This window comes from Lemur catta, chromosome 5, assembly GCF_020740605.2.
Source record: "Lemur catta isolate mLemCat1 chromosome 5, mLemCat1.pri, whole genome shotgun sequence".
Lineage (NCBI taxonomy): Eukaryota > Metazoa > Chordata > Mammalia > Primates > Lemuridae > Lemur > Lemur catta.
In genome coordinates, this window is record NC_059132.1 from 70099011 (window position 1) to 70126841 (window position 27831).

General features: G+C 39.1%; 1 protein-coding gene across 1 annotated transcript in view; it reads left to right on the forward strand.

Annotated features, from left to right (window-relative positions):
* Positions 1-13446: 13446 nt before the first annotated feature.
* Positions 13447-27831, forward strand: part of C5H4orf51 (chromosome 5 C4orf51 homolog) — a 43517-nt gene continuing 29132 nt past the window's right edge. The window contains exons 1-2 of the mRNA XM_045552081.1: positions 13447-13679; positions 19215-19291. Of these exons, the coding sequence (XP_045408037.1) occupies positions 13447-13679; positions 19215-19291 (310 nt within the window). The remainder of the gene's footprint in view (positions 13680-19214; positions 19292-27831) is intronic.

Here is a 27831-nt window from a genome sequence, read left to right on the forward strand (position 1 = left end):
AACAAGTTTTGTCCTATGGAGGAAGCATGGCACCGTGGTTACGAGCTCGAGTTCTGTAGTTGGACTGTGTGGGATTAAACTTCAAACCCAGGTCAGTCACTTACTAGTTAGATAAGCCTGGACAAGTAATCTGTCAGTTTCCTCCATGGTAAAATGAAACTGGCATATAACTTTCTATGGTTAGTGAGGATTAAATGAGATAACGTAGGAAAATCATTTAGCCATCATGGTGGTATACAGGAGACACTCAAAGCCTGCTTACTGTCATTAGTGTGTTAAAGTTATGGATACCCAAAGCTGTACAAACCTTACATGTAATTTCAATTTTCTCCAATGGTCTTATTACTACCATCTTGACCTTGTGATATTTTATGATTATCTATAAAGCATCTTTTCTAGTTAATTACTTGAATATATTTTATACTAGTTGATGGTAGTTATAACTATGTACATTTGAATACAATGATTTCTAACCATAAAATTTCTCCACTGTACAAAATATCTTCACGGACACTTCAAATATATTCTATTCTGAAGCCTTTAGAATATTGTACACGGTTTGTCAGCTTGCATTATTACTTACCCTACAGGAATTAAATTTCTTGAGTATTATTTTAACAAACATTTCTTTGCATTTTTTGAAAGATTTTTGGTACTGTTTTGGCATACCTATAACATATATGAGGGTTAGAAGAAACTTTGAAAGGTTATCTAGTCATTTTTCCTGATTTTAGAGAGGGACCACCACCATTAAACCACTCTATCAAAGGAAAAACTGGCTTTTAGAAACTTCAGAGAAGGAATTTCGTGATTTCCCTTAGTGAACTATTACAGGGAATAACAAACCTCCTGTCATTTATGGTACAATATAAGTAACGGTGGGGCACACACACTTGCGTTATGAAGAAGGTAGAAAGGGGGATTTTGTTAGCCCTGAATTTAGCTGTGCATTTCTTCTCAGTTTGAACTACTTCTAAATGTTATAAATGTTGTCATAAAAATTACTAGAAAATCCCCTTCTCATGTTGTCATTGTACCATTGGCCATCATAAAGAGAACAATTTCTAAGATATTTTTCATTTCTATTTCTGTTATTTGCTGTACTAGAGGCAATATAATGAAATATTTATAGTCTTTTTTTTTCCAAATCAAAAATCCCAACCCCTTTCCTCCATCTGTGATTCTACTGTGCTGGGCTTCTGACCTGGTCAAAACCATAGATTTTGACTTGGACACGTGCAGGGTCAAATCACAGCTCTGTCACTAACTAGACGTGTGGTTTTTGGCAAGTTATTCCTCTGTATGCACCAGTTTTCTTATCTGTAAAATTAAGGTAATAGCTACTTTACAGGATGGTTGGAAGAATTAAATGAGAAATTATAAAGTGCTTAGCACTCAATAGTTGGTAGGTATTGTTGTAAATATTACACATAGACATTTAGGGCAGTTATTTGTTCTGCAAAACAGACCCGTATCGTTTAATTTCAGATTGACCAAACTACTCCCTGTGCCTCAGTTTCCTCACTATTAAATTTAGATGACAATAGTGTCCACCCAGAATTGTTGAAAGAACTATTTTACAATACCTGGACATAATAAGTGCTAAAGAAGTATTTGGCAATGTATTACCTCTTAAGAGTTGTGAGGATCAAATGAGTTACAGCCTCCCTTTATCTTAAAAAGGTAGTTCTTTTCTGGAAAAACTCTCATAGGTTGGTTTTGCTTTGTTGTCAACATAATTACATTAATTTCTGTAGGTAGGAAAAAATATGCTGTTTCAAACTTAGCTCCAAAATTGACAGAATTTTTCTGAAATAATATCAAGTCTCATTAAAATGACTGCAAATACTTCAATAGTTAGCTATCCCAATACAACCTAACACGGCATTTTGTCTTCATAATCACTCTATAATATGGCTATTTACCTGCCTTCCCTAAGCTTTTATAGCTAATAGTGTACACTTAAGACAACAGCTAATGAATAACATATGTCATATATACTCAATGTTTATGTAGTTCAACTTGTAATGTGTTAAGAAAACAGGAAAAATCAATGAATAATACTCAAGTATTGCAACCTGTTCCATCGTGGAAGTCATGATGCTACTGTTAAAAACTCATAAGCTACAAGGACTCTGAGGAGAGACGTAAATGCTGTAATCTGTATGCTTGTGCAGATGGTGGGGCTTTGATGCTCCTGAAGCCAGGAAGTCCATATGGGGCTTCATAAATGCTTCCTAAGCCATGCTTTATGAAACTCTTCATGAAGTTGGATTCTTATAACCAAATGGGCTTATCTCAGGATGCCGCTGTAATTCAGGTAGACTGTCAGAGTGGTGGCTGGCACCAACACTCACTGAATGTTAGTGTGGTTATTCAGATGAGATCAAGACAGTGGTGAACAAAATGAAATTTTCCTTGAAAAAGAACAATCAGAAAGACTTTTTAAGCCAGGCATGGAGGTGCACATCTCTAGTCCCAGCTACTTGGGAGGCTGAGATGGGAGGATCTCTTGAGCTCAGAAGTTCGAGGCTGTAGGGCACTATGATCATGCCTGTGAATAACCATTGCACTCCAGCCTGGGAAACATAGCAAGACCCTGTCTCAAAACAAACAAACAAAAAAATGAAAAACAAACCCCCCCCAAAAGGCTCATGCCTATAATCCTAGCATTTTGGGAGGCTGAGGTGGGAGGATTGCTTGAGGTTAGGAGTTTGAGACCAGCCTGAGCAATAGAGCAAGATCCTGTCTCTACAAAAATTTAAAAATTAGCCAGGTGTGGTGGTGCACACCTGTAGTCCCAGCTACTCAGGAGGCTGAAGCGGGAGGATTGCTTGAGCCCAGGAATTGAAGGCTGCAGTGAGCTATGATTGGGCCACTGCACTCCAGCCTGGGTGACAGAGTGAAACCCTGTCTCTTAAAAAAAAATAAAAAAAGACTCTTCCACCTTTTTGTTTTTCTTTCCACTATAGTATTTTGGTTACTAAATTTACGAACTTTTTCTGAGGAGCTGACCAGCCTCTCCCCATCCTCCCCCTCTGCTCTCCCTTCCCCCATCTCTGGTGACCACTGTCTACTCTCTACTTCTCTGAGATCTATTTTTTTTTAGATTCCACATGAGTGGGATCATGCAGTATTTGACTTTCTGTGTCTCTGTCTTATGTCACTTAACATAATGTCCTCCAGGTTCATCCATGTTCTGTCCAGGTGTGGACAGAATTCTACAGAGAAGTATCTTAGGATGACAGTAGAGCCATTTATAGGGCTCACACTTAAATGCCAAATCTTGTTATACATGGAGACCAATTATTTCAAGGATCAACATTCTCTTTTGAATAAAGTCATGTTAGTATTTACACCCAAGTTTTGCTGACTCAGAATTCCATCACATCATGCAGGATTCTCAGTCCCCTGAAAAGTCCTCTCCGCAAGTATTTTTGGAAGTCTCGGGGGTTTCTCACTGATTCACAAACGAGTTCACACTCTTGGGTGCAGCCTCATCCTGCCAGGCTTCTGTTGGGCCGCCACTGTTTCCACTGTTGCGGTTCCTGTAGGAGAACGCTAGCCTGCGTAGATGCTCCCCAACTGTGAAACTCTGAAGTTGCCAAACTAGTGCTGTTTCCAGGGTACAATATCCTTGCCTCTCTTCCCATAGAGATCAGCCCATTGTGCCAGGGTAGGGACCAACTGCTACCATCTCTCAGTGCCCTCAGCTCTCCTGTCTCTTCCCCCAGCGCCTAAGTACACGACCTCTGCAGAAAGCTTTCCCCACACAAGCCCACTTTTCAACATATAAATCAAGTCCTGCAAATGATGCCTAGATAGTTAGCTGTACTTCATTTTCTGGTGGTGTCACCTTAGGTTGAATCGTGATCTCCAGCTTCACACACACACACACACACACACACACACACACACACACACACACACACACACACACGGTTGCTAATTCTGTTAACAACCCCTCTAAAAAAAGTATTTATCACCCTTGTTTTCCAGAAAAAGAAATTGAGCATCAGGGATATTAAGAAATTAAGTTCACTGTTTCTAAATGGGATGCATTATATACATTAGATTTAAACAATACTATTTTCCATATTTACCACATTAATTTACCCCTTAAGTTCCCACTTTAACACTTCACACTTTCTTGGTTCCATGATAGAAATCTGATCAGCCTGTTCATCTTGTGGAGGCAAGAGGGGCCCCTGAGAGGCATCTACGGACAGCTTGCCCAGAATCGATGCCCACCTCAATCTGTGTCTCAGGAGGTGGGAAGATAAAGTACAAATATGGTTCCTGCTTGTTCAGCAAGCGCAGTTTGTAAGGCACTTTTTCTTGGGGCCCGTGGGTGGGGAGGCAGTGATGTACGCTTCCACCGCAGAATAAATTGGTAGGTAGATCGATGAGTTTTGGAGGAGAGAAGCGATTTGCTTAAGCAGCCAGTGTGTCTTAGACTCAAACCGACCTCTCTTAGCTAGTATTTACTCAGTGTTCTCTCCATTACATGGATTAGAAACAATTTGTTAAGAAAAATGTGTCTCTTGACCATCATCTTTTTTTTATTGTGGCAAAAAAACACGTAACATAAAATTCACTCTCATACAACTTCCCAGCATGCAATAGGGTCAAGCACTCGCACATTTTTGTGCCCCAGGTCCCCAGAGCCACCCCCACCCTGCCTTACTGAAACGCTGCACCCACCAGACAAACTCCCCACCATCCCTCCCACAGCCCCTGGCGACCACCATTCTACTGTCTGTTTCTATGAGTTTGACTGTTTTAGATACCTCGTGTAAGCGGAATCATGCAGTATTTATCTTTTGTGACTGGCTTATTTCATTTACCATAATATCCTCAAAGTTCATGCAGGTTGTAGCATGTGACAAGAATTTCTTCTTTTTTAAGGCTGAGTCATATTTCACTGCATGTGTACACCATGTTTTCTTTATCCATTCCTTTGTCAATAAACATTTAGGTTACTTCCGCATTGTGGCTGTCATGAATAGTGCTGCAAATGTGAATAATGCTGGCTGTGTGAATACCTCCTCAAAATCCTATTTTCAATTCTTACGGTTCTATATCCAGCAATGGGATTGCTGCATAGTTCTATTTAAAATAGTTAAATAAACTATTTAGAATAGTTAAATAAACTATTTAAAATAGTTAAATAAACTATTTAAAAATAGTTCTATTTTTAATGTTTTAAGGAACCTCCATACTGTTTTGCGTAACAGCTAAGCCATTTTATATTCCTACCAATAGAGCACTAGGGTTCCAACTTCTCCACATCCTCACCAACGCCTTCTGTTACGGTTACTTTCCGTTTTGATAGTGGCTATCCTAAATTGTGCGAGGCGAAATCTCACTGTGACTTTGATTTGCATTTTCCTAATGATTAATGATATTGAGCATCTTTTTATGTATGTATTGACCATTTGTATGTCTTCTTTGGAGAAATGTCTACTCAAGTCTTTTGCTCATTTATTAATCAAGTTATTTGGGTTTTTGTTATAAAGTTGTAGAAGTTCTTTATATATTCCAGATATGAACCCCTTATCAGATATATGGTTTACATATAAAAGTCTAAATTATTCCTGTTCTTCTATTATAAAGTTACCAGTCTATTTCATTCTAGAAATGCTATTGCTTCCTAGAGATCTGATACATATACTACATCTTTGTGTCAGATCAAGAATCTATGAAATGACACTCCCTTTTTTTAAAAAGCCAGTGGTGCTGCTGGTTCCAGAAACTTTCTTCCTACTAGGGCTAGTCACTTGGAGCTCTTGGAATAGTAGAGGCTACAGAGACCATTTTACTGAATGAATCTCAGAACATTTTACTGCCTGTTACATAGCGTCGCTGCTATAGTTTGAATTGTGTCCGCCCCCAAAAAAGATATGTTGAAGTCCTAACGCCTGGTACCTCAGAATGTGACCTTATTTGGCAATAGAGTCGCTTTAGATGTAATTAGTTAAGATGAGGTCCTACTGGATTAGGGCGGGCCCCTAATCCAATATGGCTGCTGTCCTTATAGGAAGACAACATGTGACAGAGACACAGGGAGAATGTCGCGTGATGCTGCAGGCAGACACTGGAGTGATGTAGCTGCAAGGCAGGGATGCTGCAGGTTGCCAGCAAACCACCCGAACCTAGGAAGAGGCAAGGAAGGACGCCCCCACAGGTTTCAGAGGGAGCATGGCCCTGCCAACACCTTGATCTCAGACTTCCAGCCTCCAGAACTGGGGGACAATAAATTTCTGCCATTTTAAGCCACCTAGTCTGTGGTACCTTGTTAAGGCAGCCCTAGGAAACTAATGTAGTCAATCTATTTAAGCCTGACACAGAGAAGGAAACTTCTGGAGAAGATTGTAAAATTATAATTCACTAAGATTAATTTCTCTTTAATGGATTTTTTTGGATACCTTGCTTGCTTTGATATTTCACAAATTATACCATACTTTGGCCTTGTACTCAGTATTTGGCTTTGAATATCCCAAAGAGCTAAATTTTACAAGTCTGGGGGGTTTGGGTTCCCACAAGAGGGATTCAGGTAATTATAGAGGCATTCCAAAGCAATTAGCCATGAGCAACAGAAAAGCCATTATGAAACGTTTGGCCACTGCAGGCTGTTCTGTCCTGAGCAGATAATATCTGACACTCACCAGAGAGTGGGGAAGGGGCAGAGTGTATATAGTGTTCTGCCTTTATAAAACTCACCTCAGTTCTATTCAGTTTTTTATAAAGTGTTTTAAGCTTCTCTACCATTAAACTCTATCATATGGTATTTGCAATACGAATTTTTAGCTTAAAATAAGTTAGCCTAAATAATTTGCTCAAAAATTTTACTAGGTATCTGTATCTCAAAACAACAGAAGATACTTCACTATACATGGTTGACCTACTTTCCAATATACCCAGTTAAATTTTTATGCTGTTTATTCTGCCTTTTTACTAGTGTTTTTATTTAAACATCTTTTGATTAGTGAACTAATCCTAAGCAGGATGGCAGGAAGAAATGCCATAGGTATGGTGTGTATCATTCAAACTAATATTTGTAGGAAGTAGATCAATGTGATAGGAAATAATAAATGGTGCTGTTCAGTGGCCCAAGGTAGATGTGCAATAAATATTTATTGAATGAATGGATGAGTGAACAAATTCTGAGCAAAGCTAATAAGTAGCCACAGAGACAAAGAGGCAAAGTCACACAATGAAAAGTCCCTTCAAAGAATGGCAAATCAAAGGGCAGGAATATATTGAATTAATACAATTCTCTAAGTATCCTAAAAGGCATTTGTTAGGATGCCCACATTTCTGCAGGGACAAAACACTACTGTGCATCTCTTAGCTCAAAGCATCTCTCTGTGTAGCTCTGGAAATGCAGAAACAGGTATGTAAATACCAGTGCACGTTATAAATCTGCTACCATGCAGATTAAATGTCCAAAGGAGGTGGGTGAAGTATTAACTTTGATCATTCTAGGGTAGTCTATTCCCAGGTCTTGCCACATTCCTTCCTATGCATCCCTAAACTTGTGGACCCCAAATCAGCACGCAGTGAGAACAGAGAAAAGGAAGTTGAACTTGGATGTGTATTTGACTAAGCCAAAAACACAGGCAAATAAACTCCCCTTGGTGAATAGGGAGGGAAGGAAGGTTCTGTCCATTTAACCCCAAGAGGATTTATCCACTGATCTCTGTTCACCAACATATACCCACTAACTGATCATTTTAACATTGTAATTTCATGCCTTTCCCCTAGACCACCATGGGCTTCCAGGTAGAATTCAGCTTGATGTGAGGAGTTCATCAATCTATTACTTGCCTTCAAGCATTACGAAACTGTAATTCACTAAGATTAATTTCTCTTTAACAGATTTTTAGGGGGGACCATAATTAGGAAATATGCCATGGGAGATAACTTCTTAGAGCTTCTCCTCTTAGCTTGGATAATTTCTGGGCTAGTGAGGGTTTTGCATGTTTATATTTAATTGATGTTATTAGATGTATGGTTCTTAAACTTGGTTTCAGAATCTTCAAGGTATTTAAATGCTGCCTGTAACAGGAGGCTGTGTGGCTCTTTCCTATAAATGAGTCTGCAGACCTTAGCTTGGGAACACAAGGCGGTTTGCATTTAAAAAAATAAATAAAGGCTGTCATTCATTTTTCCATCTTGCTCTTCGAGGCCTGTTTATTAGGTCATCATTAGAAGCTTCTTTGAATATGAAAGTCAATCTTTTACAGGTTGTTGGGGATGCTTTTGGACTGGACTAAAGAGAAGGGGAGTAGTTAGCAAGTGTGGGACCAGACCAAGGAGGCATTAGGCAGAGACAGCTGGAGGGTGATGGATAAGGAGAGTGAAGCATGTTAAAGACGCAGTATTCGGGAGTCTAAAACATCCAGACTCTGCAGTCACTTTGCCTGAGTTTCAACTCCAGTTCTACCACCTCCTAATGTGACATTGGGCAAAATCCCTGTGGATCAGTTTCCTCCTCTGTAAAATGGGAGTAATAATGGTACCTTCCTCATAGGGTTGTTGTAAGAACTAAATGAGTTAATGGATAAAAAAGATTTGGGAAAGTGCCTGGAATATGTATGTGCTTCTATATTAATCAAGCATTATTTTTATTAGTTATATGAGACTCAGGTTACTTAAGCAAGGATACTTTGAAATACCTCTTAAATATCCTTCGAAATGACTTTTGATTATCCTAATAATGTGTTGTGTGTAAGACTGAGACTGTCGTCCAAGCAGAATTGTACAGCAAAGGCTTACTTTTATAGTGCAGGAAACGTGGGCCGGCTCCACTAGGGAGTCGATTTCTCCCACTCACTCCTGGAGCGAACCGAAGGAATCAGCTATTTCTACCTGCTGTTTGTTCCAGGAGGTACCACTGGGAAATCCATGGGGCCCTGATCATGATTATGAATCATTTTTTATTTTCAGTTGTTCTGAGCCTTTTTATTTGAGGGTGCGGAACACAATTTGTGGACTACTTCATTGTATTTATGAATAGACAAGATTTCCTTGAAAAAGAACAACCATTCACTCAAGTTTTCTCACTTATATACCTTGGTCCTTTCCTCAGTAGACTCTCATATCCGTTCCATCCTATTTTCCTATCCTCTGTTCCCTACACACACACACACACACACACACACACACACACACACACACACACACACACACACACACACACACACACACACGGCTGTATGCTTTATTTTCTCCTACCTCTGATTACTGGACCCAAAACTAAAGAGAGAGAAAGTTTAAGTATCATATTTGATTGAATTGGTTCCAATCTCTTTGCCTTAGAGCCATTTTTTTTTCTCAAGACCTAAACTCTAGAAAGCAGTAGAAAATAAATGCAAACCCAAAAGAGAGTTCTTGCAAGATCTGAGTGATTGATTATATGTGGATGCATTCAATTTGTTTTAGTTTTTGTAAAATAACATTTTGGCTCTGATTGTAAGTTACACATATTCATTTTAAAAAGTTTGGAAAATAAAGAAAAGAATGTAGGATATAAAAAAATCATGTGTATCTTCTCACTCAGCTGTAAGTATTAACATTTTATATGTAGCTTTCTAGGCATTTTCTTTTATACACACACACACACACACACACACACACACACACACACAGCTTTTCATGGGATCACAATGTACACACTGTAATCAGTTTCAGTTTTCAAATAGTAAACATAGCCAAAAATAAATTTCAGGAAAGCAAAGAAAAAAGATCCTTCCTTTTGGGCTTTTCCTCACTAATTTTATCAATTTCCTTTTCCTGTTCCTTTGCAGTTTACCTTTCTTTTATTTCCACCATGTCCTGTTGCAACTGGTTCCTTGCTTCCTGTGTTCTTTAGACCATCTGCCACACAGTTTTTGATAGGTTACTAAAAATTTCCAAATCACACAATTGGTTGTAAGCGTGAAGAAATTATTCCAAGATCAAGGACTAAGAATTAATATTGTTATAATCGACACACTCAGTTATTAGCTAGTTATATGTATGCTCATCCAAATGTTAGCCACACTCATCCAGATAGCAGAACTTGGCACCTTATGGGGAGGAGACAGAGTCAGGCTGAGAGGGAAGCTTTAGCTTCACATGGGATCTTTTTCTCAAGGGAGTTCTGCCTTTTCTGGTCTTCACCTGTTTTCTTCCTGGGTTTCATCTTGTGATGGCATCAGTAAGTTTCTGCCTTCACACAAGATAACCTGACATTTCTTGTCTATGGTGCTAGAAACTGAAATAGTGGTTACTAGATATTGTGGGGTATACATTTATGTGTGTATATATGTGTATGTGTATGCTGTTTTCACTGGAAAGAGACATGGAAGAGTCTTCTAGAATCCTGGATATGGGTTGTAGTTACATGGGTGTGTACTTTACTGTTTGATGTTATCTCTCCATTTTAAACAAAATCCTGCTTGATCTATCCTTTTGCCAGCCTGTCTGTGCTTTAGGCTGGAGATCTAGCCAAGATCTAGTGAATTTCAAAAACTGTAGACCAGCCATTGTTTCAGCTATAGAGACCTCTAGCCTTTCCAATTCCTGGACTGTTCCACAGAACAGCAATCTTCAGAGATGCTTCCAACAAAATAAATTTTGTGGTCAAGCAAGTTTAGGCCATGCTGCACAATCTAGGCCCCTTTGAAAGATGTACAATGCACATTGAAATATTAAGGACTCTGAGAAGTCTTACAGCAAAAAAAAAATCATGTTTACCCCAACTTGTTCCAAACTTACATAACCATGAAACCCTTTTAAGGAATACCTACTAACACTTCATTAGAATAATCAGCTTGTGTTTAGAGAAAGGCTCCCATGACCAGGTGACATGCACGCCCCCTGCTGGTTTTATTTGGTATGAGGCTACTCAGCTCCCATTGCCACTAAACCGCACCACAATCCAGAGTTCCTTGTCACAGTGCTTTTGATTCTTTTTGTTGTTATTACATTTAATATACTTGGGACTGGAGAACACAGCTGGCAATAATTCAGTTACAAAAGGAAGTTTTTAGTGCAGACTTTCCGACATGGAAGTCAGACCATATAAGCCAGCACTGACTATCAGTATCCACTAGAAAAGAAGTATCTGATAAAACGTGAGGACAAAGAATGAGTATGAGGGCCTCTAGAATTCTTACAGATTAAACACTTACGATAATAAATTCAATTAGTCCGTTCCAATTATTCTCTAATTTGCAGTCCGACCTATCTTTAACAGACTTGTTCAACATCTAGTAGACTGATGCACTAAGCCATAATTCCATCTAAACCCAATAGTAGACATTTTCACTTAAATTAAGTTTCACTACTTTTGGTTCTTGAGGTTATAATTGTTAAAATGATATCATAATTGATTGTGAGAGAAGAAAAATATTATAGAGAACAAGAAAGGGATAACGAAGTACACTTATACCATAGTGCATTTTTGAAAGACCTTATTTTATTCTATATTTGTTTATAGACTACCACATAATTTGAGAGAAAATTTAAAGATGTTTTCAACAAATAATTTTTCACAATTTGCTCAACTATTTTCCTGCCTCAAAACATTACATATTTCTAGCAGAGTTAAAGTAAAACTCACCATTTTTAATAGAGTGAAGAAAGGTTAAAATATATAAGAAGCTGTTATATATTTCAACTTTCTGGGTGGGTTGAAAAGACCTAGGCAGCCCCATGTTCTTTCCTTTCCTCCACCCCTTGTCTCCAGCAACTTTAATCTCACCTGGGTTTCTCCATAAAGCCTTCAGGTGAGAAAAAGCACCTGAGTTGGCAAACATCTGCCTAATTCTTTTGCTAGGACAAAGGTGCTTATGTTCCAAATTTCAACATTTTAAGGAAGAAATCTCTAATGGGACATGCTAAGTAGTATTTGCAAATGATTGCATTCTCAGAGAAACACACCATGCACTGTGTCAAAAGACTTGAAATTCAATTAGTGTCCTCTGTGCTCAAAGATCAATTGCATCAGACGTGTAACAGTATATGTCAAATACCCTATGTTCTCGCTTATAAGTGGGAGCTAAATAATGTGTCCACATGGCCATAGAGAATGGAATAATAGCCACTGGAGACGTGGAAGGGTAAGAAGGTAGGAGGCTGGGAGGAGGGTCAGGGGTGAAAAATTACTTAATGGGTACAATGTACGCTCTTCGGGTGATGCTTACACTAAAAGCCCAGATTTCACCACTACACACTATATCTACATAACAAAACTGCACTTGTACCCTCTAAATCTATAAAAAATAAATAAAATAAAAGCAAATGGGGACAAATGCAGATTCCTAGGCTTTGACTCAGACCTCACATAGGCTCTGCCTGTTTAATGTGCCCAGTCGCTGCTGATCAAATCATCTACGGAAATTCTTTCATGCAATGCTGATGATGGCTCCGCTAGGGGAGCTGCTGATCGATACCTGGGGCGGGGGCATGGCATCCGTATTTATAAGGAATTCCACAGGTTGCTGGAATGAGAACAGAGGGTTGAGAATTACTGCTGCAAGAGTTGGTAACAGAAAGGACAAACACTGAAAGATCCATTTCTTTTTGATTTGCCACCAAAGTGCCACTGAATTGTTCATTAATCTGGAGCAGTGAGAATGGGCACACATCTTAACTGGATTTAGAGTAATTATTAGTGAAGGATAGAGGCAATCATGTGAATAGAAGATCGAATGCTACAACTTCTCAACATAAAACAGGCTCACTGTGGCATTTCCATGACCCTGATTCTTAACCCTTGCTGCTCTTTAGAATCCTCCAGGATTAAGCTTTTAAAAAATACCAATGCCCGGGGCCCTACTCCAGGCCAATTAAATCAGAATCCATGGGGTTGGGGCCTGGGCTCCTGCTTATTTTAACGGCTCCCAGGTGACTCCTGTGTGCAGCCAGCCGGAGCACTGCACTGCCCTATGACACATGAGAAGCTGTTGAGTCACCTGCTATTGTTGACATCACAAGAGGGTCATGTTCTTTTCCAGACACTTGGAGGCCAGGTCTTTAGGGGAAATGAATGCGTGGCACTGTCCTTTTATCTCTTGTGTCCACTTCTTAAACCATTGTCATTAGCATTCACTGCTTTATTTGTGATAACAGTAATACCCAGATAATTTTGTCACCCATTTTCTTGCCAAAACTATGAAGCAGTCAATTTCTTAGAGCAAAGTCCAGAAAGTCAGATCACTTGCAAATTTGTTAGTTAAAATTTGGGGGCACTGGGGGCGGGTAGTATTTGTGGAATTTTGTGATCTGTTGCTTGGCAACTATATCTAAGACAGTTAAGCTTTTGCACTCTGTAAACTGTTGGAGTTAAGAAGTTGGGTGAGCCCGGTCAATTGCTTCCTGCTACTGGAAGGAAATTAATTCTTCATTATGCAGAGGGCTTGAAAAGTTGTCATTCAGAGAGGGCCATCCTTAGCTATGTCACACTTCTTCTACTTGACTCCACAGATTCTTCTGCCATTTAGCCCTCTTACTTCCCAAGAGTTTGAGCTGATCAGACGCAAGGCTGGAGCATCTTGGCAGAATGAAACACGGTGGTCAGATTCTTCTGTGACAACATATGCAGGCAGTTACCGGAAAAAACAACTGGACAAGTTCACGTGCAGCGGGTTTTCTTTTAGAGCAGGACAGCATAAGCCTGAGCGTAAACAGTAAGATTTCTTTGTCATTTGCACCTGGATATATAACTATAAATAGACAAGAGTGCTATAGAAGAAAGAGGGCATTGTAGACTCTGAGAGATTTCATAGACCTTGACCCTGCAGATTTTCCTGTTTAAATGTCAGTGGGAAAAAGAGCTAAGAGTCAGTGACCAGCTGAAATTAGGATTCCAATCTCTATTTAATACTCCTGAAATTACACCTGACTACCTACTCAGGAAAGTATACAGATTTGACTAAGTTATAGATATTTGGAGTTCTCAGCAAAGACGTGCTCCTGAGAATTTCATTTTGTTTCTTATATAGTTTTCCCATTGTCAGGAATTTAAAAGTTCCCTTAAACTAGGAAGAAATCGACTAAATTCTCTGCTCCATACCTGTGGTTATCAGTGCGTGCAAGGACTGAGGGCCCGATACACATTCTGAGTGTTTACTGAAAGCCAGGCCCTGTGAGGGGCCCACAGTCAAAAATTTAATTTCAGTTTGATACAGTAACTGTGACTAATAGAAATAAGTCGTCAGTGCAAGGGAAGAAGACTTTATCAGTGTCTAGGTGGGGGAGGGATTATTCTATGTCTGAAAAGCAATTTCCTCTGAGCTGGTTTAGAAGGCAGGCAAGGCGGGCAGCAGAAAAGCACCTTGTGTGGAGGGAAGAGTATGCACAGTGGCCAAGCGGTGTTTAGCCCCAAGAACCACTAGGGAGCTGCAAAGAGCTCAGTGAGTTTGAGACAGAAAGTATAAGTGGGGATGTGGAAAAATGTGAGGACTCATTATAACATTTCTCCCTCTGTATATTAATTGGTAAATACCTTATCCAAATTCTGGAAACCTATTTGAAAATCAACTGGATTGTTGGCTCCAACTTCAGATGTGAGGAATAACCCACGTAATACCCTATTAAATCCAGGTCTTTTCAAACAAAGTGCTTAAAGCTAGAATGCCTCACAAGTACTTTCCAACTGGGTGCCTTGTCTGGTTTATTCTAACATACTATGTTTCTGCATTTTTAATAGCTCTAAAGTATGTAGACGCTTCAATTAGCTTGGAAAGTCCCTTTGCAAATTCTGTGATATTTGAGGTACCTTTTGGCCAGATAGGGGAGTTGTCTTAGTCCATTTTCTGCTGCTATACCGGAATACCACAGACTGGGTAATTCATAAACAATAGAAGTTTATTTGTCTCATGGTTCTGGAGGCTGGGAAGTCGAAGAACATGGTGCCAGCATCTGGCACGGTCATCCCATGGCAGAAGGATGGAAGGCAGAGGTGAGCACACAAGACAGACTTGCATTATAACAACCCACTCTCAAGATAACCAACCCACTCCCATGATTAATCCATGAGGGTTCTGCTCTCATGATCCAATCACTTTTTATTGCCCCCCCGCCCGAACACTGTTGCACTGGGGATTAACTTTCCAACACATGAACTTTTGAGGGACACATTCAAACCATAACGGGAGTCTCTGAGCACTGCTGGGGTTCTTTCTGAAAATAGTGTTTGAAAGCTGGTGTCCAAACAGACCCCGTCACCATGCAGGAAAGAAAGTACTGTATTTAATAACCCTGAAAAAAATGTAGAAAAATGACATCTGGTGAAAATGCACAGAACTTTGAATTTGTTTCCTATTCAAAGTGCGATCATTATGTGAGTCATTCCAACCAAGGCAGCCTGTACTTGTGAGGTTTATCCATTTTTTGGAATCTCAGAAATGTAAATATATTTTTCGCACAACTACTACTTATTCTATTAGAGGCTAAGAAGAAGCAAGTGTTATAAATGAAGATGGAGGGCAGATTGAGCTCATTTTGAAAGTACTGATTATATTCTAAATTTGCTTTTGTTTTTAATCTTTTTCATGGTTAATTTTAGCCCTGAGGACAAATGTCTTCTTAAGTTCTGAGCAAAAACTGTTTGATTAAAATTTTGTATGTCTATAGACAGACATTTTTACACTGCTATAAAATCAAAATTGTCCAAGGGGGATTATTGGAACAGAATGTGAAATGACTGATCATTTAAAATGTAAGTCAGAAAAATATTAAAGTATAAAAGACAAATACTTTCTATTCACCATATTTATTCACCACCTACACTGAATATCCATAATGTATAAGACAGAAGAAACTTGGTAGAAGTCTTGATCATTTAGTTCTGCATCAGTTTTAACAGCAAATATGTGAAATTCATACACATGCAAAAAGACGGATCCTTGGAGAATTCTCCTTTGGAGAATAGAGATCAGTGTGTCACAGAACTTAAGCCATTATGAAATATTGGTGTCAATCTCAGTTGTCTGCCAAGGTTCAAATAAGGGAAGAGTTGCATTTTGGAATTCCTAAGGCAAGAATATGGCTCGATGTTTTATTTATTTATTCATTTATTAATTAAATATTTATTAAAGTCATACTATGCATAAGGTATATGTTTAGGTCTGGGGCTATATCTGTGATCAAAACATATACAGGTACAGCCCCTGCCATCATGGAGCTTTTAGTCTAGTGAGGGAAATGATCGCCAGGGAAACATATACCATTTGTGCTTTGAAGGAAACAACAGGGAGTTTTGTTAAAAGCAAAGAGGGATGAAAGTTTCTTACAAAACTAAGCATAATCTTACCATATGATCCACAAATCATGCTCCTGTGTATTTACCTAACTGATTTTAAAATTTTTGTCCATGTGAATGTTGATAGCAGCTTTATTCATAATTGCCAGAAACTATTAATAGAAGGAACCAAGATGTCCTTCAATAAGTAAATGAATAAACAAACTGTGGTACCTCCAAACAATGGAATATTATTCAGTAATAAAAAGAAATGAGGTATCAAGGTACAAAAAGGCATGGATTAATCTTAGATCCATATTCCTAAATAAAAGATGCCAGTCTGAAAAAAGTCACATACTGTATGATTCCAATGATACAACATTCTGACAAAACAAAATGAAGAAAGTGACAGATCAGTGGTTGCCAGGGGATGGAGGAAGAGTTGAGTAGGTGAAGCACAGGGATTTTTTAGTTTGTTGAACTTATTCTGTATGATACTATAATGGTGACTATAAGACATGACATATTTGTCAGAACCCATAGCACTTTATGGCACAAAGAGTAAACCTTAATATGTGCAAATTGAAAAAAATTACGTACTAGTTGGAGGATCCCAGGATGGAATACAGAATCTAGATGTACTACAATTGTAAAGTGCTCATCTAAGTAACTTTGGAAATAAGTGGAATTTTTAAGGCTAGAAGGCTAAAGGAAATGTACATAAACACTGTACTATAGTTGATAAAGTTGTTACCCATGGGAGTTTTAGTAACAATTCTTGAAACCACTATACATGTATACTGGAATTGAACAATTAATAAATGGCAGATTGTGGGAGCCAGGTGTATTGTTGTTGGAGTGGGAGATTAAAGATAAACAAGGGAGAGAGGCCAGAATAATCCATACAGTAATGGATTAGAATTGGATACATCTGTATGAACTCATGTTTAGCTTAATATAAATGGTTACATATAAAAATATTTCTAGGTAAGTGTGTATACACAGATTAGTGTGCACACATATATTTCCTTGTTCTTTGGAAGAAAGTCACCATGCTTAGCGCCTATCAGCATGGACCAGTAAACATATCAAAGGGGCTCAACCACATTAACAATCAGGAAATGCAAATTAAAATCACAATGAACTGGCCAGGTGCAGTGGCTCATGCCTGTAATCCTAGCACTCTGGGAGGCCGAGGTGGGTGGATCATTTGAGCTCAGGAGTTCGAGACCAGCCTGAGCAAGAGCAAGACCCCGTCTCTACTAAAAATGGAAAGAAATTATATGGACAGCTAAAAATATATATAGAAAAAATTAACCAGGCATGGTGGCACATGCCTGTAGTCCCAGCTACTCAGGAGGCTGAGGCAGGAGGATGGATTGAACCCAGCAGTTTGAGGTTGCTGTGAGCTAGGCTGATGCCATGGCACTCTAGCCTGGGCAACAGAGTGAGACTCTGTCTCAAAAAAAAAAAAAAAAAATCACAATGAACTTACTCTACACAGCCTCTAGAAAGTTTAAAATTTAAAAGACCGTCAGTACTTAGTGTTGCTAAGGATGTGGAACAATGAGATCTCTCATATACAGCTAGGGAGATGTACACTGATAAAGCTTTTTAGAAAAACTGATCTTACCTTCTAAAGTTGACTCTATGGATACCCTAAGACTTCACAATTTTACTCCTAAGTATATATCCAACTGAAATATATTTGTACATGTTGTACCAAGAGACATCTACAAGAATGTTCCTAGCAGCATTTTTCATAATAGCCAAAAAACCAAAAACAAGTGAATTGTAGAATAAGCACTGTTCATCAACAGCAGAATATATAGACAGTGGTATGTTCACACAATGGAATACTATATGGCAACGAATAAGAACAAACTATGGTTACACTCAATAATGTACACATTTTGAGCCAGATACACTACATACTGTATAACTCTGTTTATATAAAATTCAAAAACAAACAAACAAACAAACAAACAAACCAGCTCAAACCAAACTAAGTGTTTGGTGATTAAAAAAAAAAAAGAGAGAGAAGCAAAAAAGTGATTCCCGTAAAAGTCAGGAAACTGACCCACTGACTACGTGTATCACAACCATCTGTCCCAATCTACTGACAAATAATTACTGGGACTTGAGCTCATAAATCTGCATATTTAAATTAATGCCTTCAGGTGATTTAACTGCTGGTTTAGGTTAGAAGAAGAAAGATGCAAGGTGGGCCACCAGCCCGTCTCAGGGATGATTAGGGCTGGTTTTATTTTTGTGGGCTGAATACACATAGAGGAGCATTTTAGGACTCTTCAGGCTGACATAATTTCATTCTATCCCTGCCTCATACACCAAGTTACAGGTTCCTGAAGCTTGGAGACCCTCCTCCCTCCATCAGAGGCCATAAAACAATTATCACCATGTATTGTACTTTAGGAATTGACAACTTTGTTCATTCTGTACAAAATAACTCCTGCTTGCTTAAAAAGGGTGTTATGTCTGGATTCAGGGAAATGAGATGCAGATGTGTTTGAAAGGATAGACATTGCATTTATGAGTCCCGAAATGACTCCACTGATAATTTTCAGTTTTATTTGGAAATAAGCATAATTACTGTAATCTTTCATATTCCATTCATAGCACTTATCTTATTTTGAAAACAACTCCCTAGAGAAACACTTATAAATCCTGTCGAAATACATATAAACTTAATGTTTGAGCTTTTCATACACAGAAGTTGAAAATTTTACCATTTTATGACAAATCAGAAAACAAATCACTAAAGGCAATGAGAAAGTCCAATCTGGGTTGACTTAATGGGAGTGTGGGGTTATGGTTGGGAGTGTGGAAAGAGGGAAGAGAAACAGAAAAAGTTTAAGAAGCCAAATGAAAAAAATGAGTGAAATCCCTGTAAGTCCATAGGCTTCATATGATTTATAAATCCTTAAACTTATAACTTTTTTCTTCTACTTGCTTTCTTTAGGATGTTATTGCCAAACAGGTCTGCCTGGAATCTGCCACTCTGCCAGGCCGGTACCCGAGGGACTAAAGATGTTAAAGGTAAGTGCAACATGATCAGTTTTTCTGAGCCCTTTTGCCCAGGTTGCTGTGTTTCTTTTAGGTTCTTTCTTCCCCCAGTTTTACCGAGGTATGATTGACAAATAAAAATTGTATATATTTGAGATGTACAACATAATGTTTGGATATATGTATATATCGTGAAATGATTACCACAGTCAAGCTAATAGCATATCAATCACTTCACATAGTTACTGTGTGTGTATGTGTATGTGTGTGTATGTATGTGTGTGTAGGGGCGGGGGCGGGCAGGCGTGTAGTGAAAACACTTGAGATCTAGTCTCAGCAAATTTCAAGGATACATTTTTGTTAACCATAATCACTGTGGTGTACATTAGGTCCCCAGAACTTCTTTGTCTTTCATTGAAAGTTTGTACCCTTTGAGCAACATCTTCCCATGTCCCTCACTCCTGGTAACCACCGTTCTAATCTCTGTTTCTGTAAGTTTGACTTTTTTAGATATGACATATAAGTGAGATCATGCAGTATTTGTCTTTCTGTGCCTGGCTTATTTCACTTAGCATAAGGTCTGCCAGGTTCATCCACATTGTCCCAAATGGCAGGATTTTCTTTTTTTTTTTTTAAGGCTGAATATTATTATTACATGTATATACTACATTTATTTATCCATTCATCAGTGGACACTTAAGTTGTTTCTATATCTTGATTATTGTGAATAATACTGCAAGGAACATGGGAGTACAGATATCTCTTCAAGATAATGATTTTATTTCCTTTGGATATATAGCAGTGGGATTTCTGGATCATATAGTAATTTCATTGTTAATTTTTTGAGAAACCTTTATATTGTTTTCCATAATGGCTGTACCAATTTACATCCCCATCAACAGTGCATAAGGGTTCCGTCTTCACCACATCTTTGCCAACACTTGTTATCATTTGACTTTTTCATAGTAGCCATCCTAGCAGGTGTGAGGTGATATTTGATTGTAGTATTGATTTCCATTTCCCATTTCCCTGATGATCAGTGAGGTTGAGCACATTTTTATAATATACACTTTTTGGCCATTTGTATGTGTTCTTTGGAAAAATATCTATTCAAGTCATTTGCCAATTTTTTTATCAGGTTGTTTATTTGTTATTGAGTTGTGTGAGTTCCTTTTATGTTTTATATACTAACCCCTTATGTGAGATATGGCTTGCAGTTATTTTCTCCCATTCTGTAGGATGTCTTTTCATTTTGTTGATTATTTCCTTTCTGTTGCAGAAATATTTTAGTTTGATATAGTCTCACTTGCTTATTTTTGCTTTAGTTGCCTTTGCTATTGGTGTCATATCCAAAAAAAAAAAAAAAAAAACAGCAAGTGCTGATGGACAAGCTGCAGTAAGTTATCCAGAAGATCTAGCTAAGATAATTGATGAAGGTGGCTACACTGAACAGATTTTCAATGTCGATCAAACAGCCTGATATTGGAAGAAGATGCCGTCTAGGACTTTCATAGCTAGAGAGAAGTCAAGACCTGGCTTCAAAGCTTCAAAGGACAGGCTGATTCTCTTGTTAGGCGCTAATGCAGCTGGTGACTTTAAGTTGAAGCAAATGCTCATTTTCCATTCTGAGAATCCTAGGTCCCTTAAAATTAGGCTAAATCTACCCAGTCTATGCTCTAAAAATGGAACAACAAAGCCTGGATGACAGCACAACTGTTTACAGCATGGTTTACTGAATATTTTAAGCCTACTGTTGAGACCTATTGCTCAGAAAAAAAGATTTCTTTCAAAATATTACTGCTCATTGACAATGCACCTGGACACCCATGAGCTCTTATAGAGATGTACAAGGATATACATGTTGTTTTCCTGCCTGCTAACACAATATTCATTCTGCAGCCCATGGATCAAGCAGTAATTTTGACTTTCAAGTCTTAAAATTTAAGAAATACATTTATAAGGCTACAGCTGCCATAAATAGTGATTCCTTTGATGGATCTGGGAAAAGTTAATTGAAAACATTCTGTAATGCACTCACCATCCTTGATGCCATCAGGAACATTCGTGATTCACGGGAGGAGGTCAAAATATCAACATTAATAGGAGTTTGGAAGAAGTTAATTCCAACCCTCATGGATGACTTTGAGGAGCTTAAGAATTCAGTGGATGTCTGCAGATGTGGTGGAAATAGCAAGAGAACTAGAAGTGGAACCTGAAGATGGGACTGAATGGCTACAGTCTTATGATAAAACCTGAATGGATGAGGAGTTGCTTCTTATGGATGAGCAAAAAAAGTGGTTTCTTGAGATGGAATCTACTCCTGGTGAAGATGCTTTGAACATTGTTTGAAATGACAATAAAGGATTTAGAATATTACATGAACTGAATTGATAAAGCAGCAGCAGAGTTTGAGAGGTCTGACTCCAGTTTTGAAAGATGTCCTACCGTGGGTAAAATGCTATCAAAGAGCATCACATGCTACAGAGAAATCTTTTGTGAAAGGAGGAGTCAATCAATGTGGCAAACTTCATTGTTGTCTTACTGTAAGAAATTTCTACAGCCACCCCAAACTTCAGCAACCACACCACCCTGATCAATCAGCAGCCATCAACATCAAGGCAAGACCCTCCACCACCAAATGATTATGACTTGCTAAAGACTCAGATGTTAGTGTTTTTTTCCCAATAAAATATTTTTAATTAAAGTATGTCCATTTTTTAGACATAATGCCATCACACATTTAATAGACTACAGTGTAGTGTAAACATAACTTCTATATGTAATGGGAAACAAAAAATTCATGTTACTCACTTTATTGATATTCACTTTATTACAGTGGTCTGGAACTGAATCCACACCATCTCTGAGGTATAGCTGTATACAACACGATTTTATGGGATACATATGGATAGTAAAAAGTTACTAAATGAAGAAAATTAACATATACATCATTTCACATAGTTATCCTTTTTTTTTTTGTTTTTGTGGCAAGAGTAGCTAAAATCTAATTATTAAGCATAAATCCCATATACAGTACAATTTTATTACCTACAGTCCTCATGTTGTATATGAGATCTCTAGACTCGTTCACCCTATATATCTGCTACTTTGTATCCTCTGACCTACCTCTTCTGTTTGTTGTTTGATTTCTATCTCTTTGCTGAAATTCTCATTTTATTCATATATTGTTTTCCTGATTTCACTGAATTGTCTGTGTTCTTTTGTAGCTTGCTATGCTTCCTTAACACAATTATTTTGAATTATTTGTCAGGAAATTTATAGATCTCATGTGGGGGTTGGTTACTGGAAAATTATGGTGTTTATTTGGTGGTATCATGTTTCCTTGATTTTTCATATTCCCTAAAGTCTTGAGTTTCTGTCTTCATGTTTGAAGGTGCAGTCATGTCTTCCAGTCTTTCCTGACTGGCCTCAGGAGAGAAAACCTTCAGCAGTCAGCTCAGAGAGGGATTTTGAGGCTCTCTCAGAACCTTTCTATGCATGCACCTGCTTCCACGCTTCTTGCTCCCTCTTTGGAGAGAATTCTTAAGATTGTGTGCCTTCTCTCAATCCTGCAAAGCTAGGCCAGATGCTGAGAGCCTCCTGTTTGTTTTCCCAGGGGAGGTGCCCTGAAATGCTCAAATTTCTCCCAATCCCATGGAGTTGGGCTGTCTGTGCATGCCATCTAGCAGAGGCTTACCCGCCCTGTCCGCGGGGATGCATGCAGGGAACCAGCTACAGGGTGGGGATAGTGAAGCACGTGGGACAGTGGCAGTGCCTGTGGGTCAGTTGGGGCGGTCTACAAGTGAAGCAACCCAAGCAGCATACGGGTGAGCATTCTGATGAAGTCCCTGAAGCAGTAAGTAGGATCCATGGCTGTTTGTTGAGTTCGAAACCTTGGTTGCTCTGAGTCCCTGCCTGTCTTCCCTGCTCTCAGTCTCCCTCAACCACTCAGCTGTGCTAACTGCCTCAATATTCTGTGTGAGGTGAGAAAGAAGTGGGCCTCTTGGGCAGTGTCTAGCATGCCTGGAGGAGCCAGGTGCTCACTCACTACACTCTCACTTTTTCCCGTGGAAGACATCATAGGCTCAGGAGATGTCTCTTGGCACGGAGCCGTGCTGCCCTGGGGGAAGGCTGACAGGGGTAAAGGGAAATTGTTCTTCTTACCCTCTTTGATGCATCCATTCTTGGCATTTTTATTCCAGTAGTGTGCCGGAACTTCTCTACTAGATGCCTGGGCTCCCACAAAGGTACTGTCATCTGTGGGTGGTTGTCAAAATCAATACTTCTAGGGGGAGATGATGATAGAAAACTCCTATCCCATGATCTTACTGAAATCACTGTCCTCTACCTTTAGGATCTTGATTACAGCCCATATGGCTTCCATTTGCTTAATAAAGGCAAGAACATGACCATGTCTCCCTCTGGATATGTTGCTCTCAAAAATGATAGTTTTTCCAAGGCAAAAAAAATAAAGTTTCTCCTCATATTAGTTCCAGAATGAAACTTCTGGTCTCCACCAGAGCTTGGAGCTCTAGATAATGTAATTTGAGCTTTACTGGGTACACTAAAGAACTAAGAATAGAAACCAAAACTATTAGGTTGGTGCAAAAGTAATTGCAGTTTTGGACTGTGAATTTTAAATCATTATAACTAGGCTGAAACACATCTTTATTAATCAAGATAGGAATCATTACAAGCAACACATTGTTGCCAATGAGAAATAAGTTTGTTTATTCCTGTAGCATAAAAATCTGTGCTTCAGGATTCCACGAACTCTTGGAAAGCATTTTCTGCATCCTGCTGGTTGTGGAAGCGTCCTTCCTTCAAAAAGTTGTCGAGATGCTTGAAGAAGTGGTAGTCTGTTGGCAAGAAGAGGTCAGGTGAATATGGCGGATGAGGCAAAACTTCATAGCCCAATTCGTTCAACCTTTGAAGTGATGGTTGTGCAACGTGCGGTCGGGTGTTGTCCTAGACAAGAATTGGGCCCTTTCTGTTGACCAATGCTGGCTGCAGGCATTGCAGTTTTCAGCACATCTCATTGATTTGCTGAGCATACTTCTCAGATGTAATGACTTCACCAAGATTCAGAAAGCTGTAGTGGATTAGACTGGCAGCAGGCCACCAAACAGTGGCCATGACCTTTTTTGGTGCAGGTTTGGCTTTGGGAAGTGCTTTGGAGCTTCTTCTCGGCCCAACTGTGAGCTGGTTGTCACATATTGTTCTATAAAATCCACTTTTTGTCGCATGTCACAATCCCATCAAGAAATGGTTCGCTGTTGCGTACATGAGGAGAAGACGAGGATTATTTTGATTTTTGGTCAGGTCATGAGGAACCCACTTATCAAGATTTTTCACCATTCCAATTTGCTTCAAATGCTGACAACCATAGAATGGTAGATGTTGAGTTCTTCAGCAACTTCTCATGTAGTTGTAAGAGGATTAGCTTTGATGATTGCTCTCAATTGGTTGTTGTCAACTTCCGATGGCCCGCCTCTGTGCTCCTCATCTTCAAGGCTCTCATCTCCTTTGCAAAACTTCTTGAACCACCACTGCACTGTACATTCATTAGCAGTTCCTGGGCCAAATGTGTTGTTGATGTTGTGAGTTGTCTCCACTGCTTTATGAGCCATTTTGAACTCAAATAAGAAAATCGCTCAAATTTGCTTCTTGTCTAACATTATTTCCATAGTATAAAATAAATAAATAGAAAGTAATGTCATTAGCAAAAAACAGAGAGAAATGTGCATTAAAATTATGTATAACATAACCGCATTTATTTAAGAATATATTCCACTATCAAACAGCAAATTTCAACAATGTTAAAACCGCAGTTACTTTTGCACCAACCTTAATATAAGCCATCAACTCATAAACTATATTTACATCTGTAGCCACCTCCACTCTGTTTTAGTTAAATTAGGTTAACACTAGCTGTTATAATAGATAAACCCCCAAATTCCAGGTGCTTACCACAATAAAAGATTTTTTTCTTCTTTATACAAGGGCCAAGGTGGCTGTTCTGCAGGTAGACGTTTTTCATGGTGATTTAGGGACACAAACTTCCTTCCCCTTGGGGTTCTACCATCTCCTGGGGCCCTAGAGTCCTTTGTCTCCATCTGGCAGGTGGGAGGTGAAGGGTAGCGAAGGCACACGTGCTCTTTCTGCGCTTCAGCCTGGAAGTGGCATGCGTTACTGATGCTCACATTCCAATGTAATGCAAGAGGGCTCAGAAGCGGATTCCTTGGCTGGGCAGCCACATCCTGGCAACAACTGCACACTGTGGCAGGGAACACACTCTGATTTTGAGAAGGGAACACAATAGAGTTTTTCCATATAATTTCAATCTCTCAGGGTTGATTCTTTGAAGGTTTAATAAGACCAATGATTATAATCTCAAATCGGGATTTTTAGCACTTTATAAAACATTCTGGTAATGCTTGCCTATTTGCTGTAGTATTTAAAGTTTTGATGGAGGGGGACAGCGGATAGTGGAAAAAGTTATCCTGCAGCCTTTTGAGGTTTTCCTAAATAATGGAGATAAAGGTTTTTAATGGTTGCCTTGGACGATCACTGTTCTGCTGGCTTTCCTAATACAATTTGACTTTATGGGAATAGTACATCTGAGATCGGTTTTATGTGTTCCTCTGTGGTTTGCTGAGGCAAGAGGACAGGACAGCTGACCATTTGTGCTAGTGTTAAAATCAGGAAAGACTTTCTTTCTCCCCTTTGCAGTAAAGAACATAAAATTGAAACACTCTGCATAGCTTGGAGACAAGTCTGAGCTCGTGTATGGGAAATTAAACAGCCTGATCTCATCATTCATAGGAAGTCAAGGTGACAGTGCATCTGATCTGTAGCACAAAGTACAATCTTATTACATTCACATCGATATTTGTGCCCTTCAGAATTCTGATTAACCTCACTAATCACCTGTGGCTTGCCAGAGCGGCTGAGCCGCGCTGCAGTTGGGTGGGAGTGAGTGTTTGCAGGGTGGTAACATGAGCAGCTAAAGTGATAATTTACCACTCTACAACAGGTGTTACTTTGTTTTCCTATCTCATTTCCAATTTTTATGGTAAAGTATTGGTAGGAAGAAAGGTAGCAATGACATATATATATTCATAATGATGACATCAATTTACCTTTTTCAGAAATTCCTCTCAAATGGTCATTTTAATATAATTGATGGCTCCTCTCTTCATTTAGAGGTGACAGTAAATCAAGGCAGAATTATTGAATTTACCCAAATGATACCTGCTCTGTGCACTTCTTTTTCATTTCCATGTCTAATTTTTGGATTATCAGTGTTAATTTTGCTAGAACTCCCTAATGAAGGGAGTTTTTAACTCCCTTGTAACATGAAGCCAAGGATCAAATTGTCAATATGAGCCAAAAGCTGTCAGAGAGGCCTTCCCTGAATACCGTGTTTAAAGTAAGTTCTTCACATTCTCACCTTCTTTATTTCTTTCTTGATATCTACTTTGCTTTCTGTGTAGTATGGTATTTGTTTACTTGTTTATTATCTCTTTCTCCTAACGTCAGCTTCATGAGGGCAAGAACTTGTCTTTCTTCTTTGTCTTTATATCCCCAGAACCTGGGACAGGACTTAACATAAACCAGATGTGTTATAATTGTAGGTGTGAGCAGACCGCATTCCCCACAGCTTCTTACCCTCAGGATCATCTTCATTGCTTTTCCCTAGGGCCACTCTTACTTGCCTTCAACAAAGCAAAGCTGCTCCTGTGAGATAGTTGAGGAGTGGGGGCCAGACAGACAGACTGCTCCCTCCCCTAAGCACTGCCTCACTCTCCTTCTGCTATTTCACTGTGGAACTCGACAGCCACCTCTGCCCGGGGTGTGCGACAGAGGGAACACACGCAGGGACTTAGAACAAGCCTCACTCCCCACAGGTGCCCCACATTCACTCCAGGTGTGAGCTTTCACAGCAGAGGAACCTTCTAATGTAGGCATTTAGTTTGTTTTCTGGCTAATTTGTATGCCCTGCTGTGACAAGTGCATATATTTCTTTGAAACTACAGAAAGGAAAAAAAGATCCCACTGGCCACTGGTAAATCTGGGTAGAGTGACAAGCACTTTGCCTGGAATTGAGGTCCTCACCACACTAAAAATGACAGCTATGCTGTAAGACTGCCAGCACAGCCCAAAGAATCCCAGGATGCACCTCCAGACTCAGGAAATACCAATGTCCCTTCCAGGTGTCGGGAATTTTGTTTTGTTTTGCTCTATTTAAAATTAGGGAACAGACTAATAAATGGTTAAATGTGTTTGCCAGAAAATATTCAAGTGTAAGGCAACAGTTTCCAAATTCCCTGCAGAGACTGGACACAAGGGAACATTGGCAGCCAAGCCTGTTATTAAGAAGGTCACAAGATGCCATCTGTTCTGCGTGCACTTTACTGTTCAAGCATAACATCAACTAGGAGGTGGCTGCAATTGATTTTGCCTGTGAATTTAAAAGTTAGCACGGTGGTGGGCACTGCCGTGATTTCAGTAGGCTCATAGGAACAAACCGTGCATCTGCCTATGAGATGGCTGGAGTTATGTGGGGAGGG